The sequence below is a fragment of the Salvelinus namaycush genome, chromosome 8, assembly GCF_016432855.1.
Source record: "Salvelinus namaycush isolate Seneca chromosome 8, SaNama_1.0, whole genome shotgun sequence".
NCBI classification, from domain to species: domain Eukaryota; kingdom Metazoa; phylum Chordata; class Actinopteri; order Salmoniformes; family Salmonidae; genus Salvelinus; species Salvelinus namaycush.
Window position 1 is genome coordinate 63,787,497 of NC_052314.1, and position 4,339 is coordinate 63,791,835.

Here is a 4,339-nt window from a genome sequence, read left to right on the forward strand (position 1 = left end):
TCCTGAAGTCAGACCTGACCTTTGCAGCCTTTTGTCTCCTAACAGAGGCCAGAGTGCGCATGTATAGGGTGGAAAACAAGGCCCTGCAAAGTCTCCCTCCCCCCAAACCACCACAAGCAGTTGAATCCTAATGAATCATATATTCATTACGTTCTTCTCAGCATAATGAACTGATGTCACGTTTGGTTTGAACACATTGGCTAAATTACTAGTACAGATGACCTAAATGGGTTAAACATCCACATCTCTGCATACGTTATGCGTGGTGTTTCAGGAGGTAGGCAGCAGGAATCAACTGAGGGGAGGATAAAGAGACAACTTACTGAGAACAAAAGCATCTATCCATCTTGTAGTTATGAGGGGTTCATGTGCTTGAGGAGTAAAGAAACCTGTGTGTGTGCGGGTAGTGAGAAATCCAATCACCTGCCACACTAGACGGAACACCAACAGGCTGTATCACATTCAGTAATCACACCTCCCATTAACCATCTATCCACTACCAGAGGCAAACGGGCAGCTACTATGACAGATCTGTTTACATGTTAATAGAATCTGACATAGCCTTCAGGGGGGACCATTTGTAGACAGGCATCACTGTTTCGTTTCTCCATAATGGCTGGTTTTGATTGGTAATTGAGAAAATGCCAGAAGTCAATTGGCCATGCTCAGACTCCACCCATACATTAAACCAATTATGATTAAGACATCATATACCATATAGACTGATAGTGATGAATGCAGCCCTTCAGGGTCAGTGTATCCTGTATAATCTGTCTCATAACATTGAAGGAGAATGAGACATAAGTTATATTGTGAATGAATGCCTTGCCGTATCGTATGCCCAGTGCTTTATATGGTGTCTATGTTATTGGAAGCTGGCAGGGCTCAAGAGGACACAGTGAATTACTAGATTGAAGCTGAAATACACTCCATCAGTATGGCTTTAAGCTTCGTCATCATATAGGACTGACTGGAGAATATTATCTAGAAGAATCACTGCTCATGTTCAACCAGCCTCCACAGGTCAGTAAGGAACCAAGGAAGGAAAGTCTATATTCCTTCAATATAAAATGAAAATACTTCAATACTCAAGTATGGGAGTATACAGATGTACTATATACTGTAAGTATACAATATATGTGCATAATCTTTTACAATTATGTTAGTGTCATCATTAGACAAAAGAAAGGCAAGTTTTTGCTCTAAATTTAGGTGGGGAAAAACACTCGGAACAAAATTAAACTTCCAAAAAACATTTATTGGATTGTTCTCCTTTTTACAAAAAACTAAACACTCTTCATGCCAGAGACATTAAACAATACGAACAACAATGTTCTCATATAACATAATCAACGAACAACGTCAGGGATAAAAATAAAAAAGGGACAAATCCTCTGCATCACATCTTCCTCTTCTGGGTGCTGATGTATAACACTAAGGAAGGAAATAGAAAATAATTAGTACAGACAAGAAAGGTGAAAACTTAAAATGCCATGTAGATACAAAACCAGATAGTATTATGTGAGATATCGCGCTGACTTCCGTAACTACTAAGAGGGTGAAGCGCGAGGCTAAACTTCTCTGCTGTTGTCACCACCCATGAAGATACTCAGATTTTTTGCGAGTGCAAGGTCTTGTATCGTGCTCATCTTGCAATATCTACGGTACATCCTGCTGTCTGTGGCAACGTTATATATCGGAAAGTCTCAGTTAATTACGAGTCATATCTACCGTGTTAACGTGCTAGTCAGGAACTAGGAAACAGACATTTCCGACTTGTTAACCGGTTGAAGTTATACACATGCCACGTTCAACCAGTTAGCAAGTCGGAAATTTCAGTTTCATAGTTCCGACTAGCATGTGAAATCGGCAATCATCAAAAACAAGTCATAACTAAAATTAATGGGAAGGAGTAATACACTATTCTCCATAGCTATTCAATATCATGTTGACTTCTACACAAGTGCCACCAAGTAGTTAGAAAAAGCAAGTGTCTGGTTCTGGGGCTCTTACCATTGTTTCCTCTCAGGAAGGCGTCACCATACTTGTTCTTCAGCTGGCCATTGACATACTCCTCTGTCTGCTCCACTGCAATGTTCATATAGCCATCCAGACAGGCTAGGACACCTATAGAAAAGGCACAAACTAATGTCAATGGCACAGACAGGCAGTCTCTGGGCAATGCATCTTTAAACATCAGATCAGGCATAGAAGTCAAATACATTCTGTGTGGAGTAAGGATAGCACCAATAGTACTGTAACACAAACAAACAAACTTTTACATTTGCTGTTACTCTTATTTACTTGACTCTTATTATCAACCCTGATGCCTAGTCACTTTATCGCCTTCATGTACATATCTACCTCAAATACCTCATACCTCTGCACATTGTTCTGGTACTCCCTGCATATAGTGTTATTCTTGAATTATTTAATTCTGCATTGTTGGGAAGGGCTCCTAAGCAAGAGTTTCACAGTAAAGTCTACACCAATTGTATTTGGCGCATGTGACAAATAAAATTCAGTTCTTGGTTAACAGGCAGTCTAGAAATATCACATACTGGCCAACTAGGTGATGACTTATAAAAGGTGCAGTGTTACCTCTGTAATCCACTCCAGAGTTGAGCTTGACCACAACTGGTCTGCCAATGATCTGCTTCAGAAAGTCACTGGGGGTCTGCTTTCTGAGACTCATGATTCTGTCTGGAAGAGGGACATAGAGGAACAATAACTATGTATAATTTTGTATGATTCAAAATGCATAGGAAACGTTGCATCAGATCTGTATCCTACTAACACGGAGAAGATGCTAAACAGCTGTATTAGCAGGATGCACATTATGAAAAATGCATACTTGCAATGTAGGAGGCTAACTAGCTTGCTAATGAACAGGTAGCTAGCTAGTTAGCTTATCAGCAAAACACAGAAATGACTGCGCTAGCTGGGCTAATGTGGCTAACAGGCCTAGCTATTAGTTAGCCTGCTGAAAAGCCACATTGAATCAGTCTTTATAGACAAAAATGCATATGCTAGTAGCATAACATTTCACGGTACTGAAAATAAAATTACGTATCGAATCGTTACTTAGCTATGTTAGGCATCTACCGAACTAGCATTAGCTTGTTAGCAATCTAGCTACCCACCTGTACTTCACCGTTCGTAGCTAGAATAATTTCTGTTGTGTTTTGGCTGTGAGAACAGCAGCCAATCAGCTACTTTTACCGGGCTCTGGTGTACGGTATCCAATAAAGGACAAACATCTATCTTCAAAACCGCGTGTTGGATTTCTCACTATTCTTGAGGGTATATTTAAAATATTTTTTGAAAACTCTCATAAAACAATTATATGAATAGGTGGATATTTTATTATATGTATGAGTGAGATAATGTGAAAGCTTTTATTAATTTGCATGCATTAAACAGTCTACTAGGTCTTCTGTCTAATCTGCATATCAGCAATAAATTATTTCGAAATACAGGCTTAAAGTTTTTTTACTGTCATTTGAACCACTTCATGGAGACAGCACTATTATGTAGATACATTATATATAGTCTAAATACCTGTATTTGCATTGCATTACCTTGTAATACTATTCCCCGTGATAATGACCGTCTGACATGCAGGGCATTATGCTTTCATTGCCACTTATAGCCACTTCATTAAAAATGCATGAGCATATTAGCTGCAACCACTAACCACTATTTGATTCATACTCATCCATTTTATCTCACCATCACCAATAGAATAATGCTCATCATAGGATGGTGCAATACACTCAGAATTGCTCTATTGGAAGTGGAGGATTCCCATTCTGTTGATAATGTTTTCAGATCCCTGTGATTTTTTTCCTTTATAAGGTACATTATCACTCACCAAGATAAAGTATGTCATCTGATAACCCCGAGATGCTGGGGTGTGAGTCGTGACCCAAAAACCACACAGGTTTGGAGGTATATGAGAAATTAGTTTGGGAGAAGAAGAAGAAGGATGGGGGTATATGGTGGGGAAAGGAGGAGGAGGAGAGAGCGTTGGGCTGTGTGTGTGTGTCTGTGTGTGTGTGTGTGTGTGTGTGTGTGTGTGTGTGTGTGTGTGTGTGTGTGTGTGTGTGTGTGTGTGTGTGTGTGTGTGTGTGTGTGTGTGTGTGTGTGTGTGTGTGTGTGTGTGTGTTGGGAGAGAGGCAGAAGAGAGTGCATGGGCTGTGTGTGTATTGGGAGAGAGGCAGAGGAGAGAGCATGGGCTGTGAGTATGTGTGTGTGTGTGTGTGTGTATTGGGAGATAGGCAGAGGAGAGAGCATGGGCTGTGTGCATGTGTGTGTGCGTGTGTGTGTGTGTGTGTGT

General features: G+C 40.3%; 1 protein-coding gene across 1 annotated transcript; it reads right to left on the reverse strand.

Moving 5' to 3' along the window:
• Positions 1 to 1,237: 1,237 nt before the first annotated feature.
• Positions 1,238 to 3,232, reverse strand: LOC120051999 (U6 snRNA-associated Sm-like protein LSm6). Its single transcript, XM_038998880.1, has 4 exons — positions 3,144 to 3,232; positions 2,602 to 2,703; positions 2,014 to 2,127; positions 1,238 to 1,434 (listed from the first exon to the last, which is right to left on the reverse strand). The coding sequence occupies exons 2-4, from the start codon at positions 2,693 to 2,695 to the stop codon at positions 1,400 to 1,402; spliced, it is 243 nt and encodes an 80-aa protein (XP_038854808.1). The 5' UTR covers positions 2,696 to 2,703; positions 3,144 to 3,232; the 3' UTR covers positions 1,238 to 1,399.
• Positions 3,233 to 4,339: the final 1,107 nt, after the last annotated feature.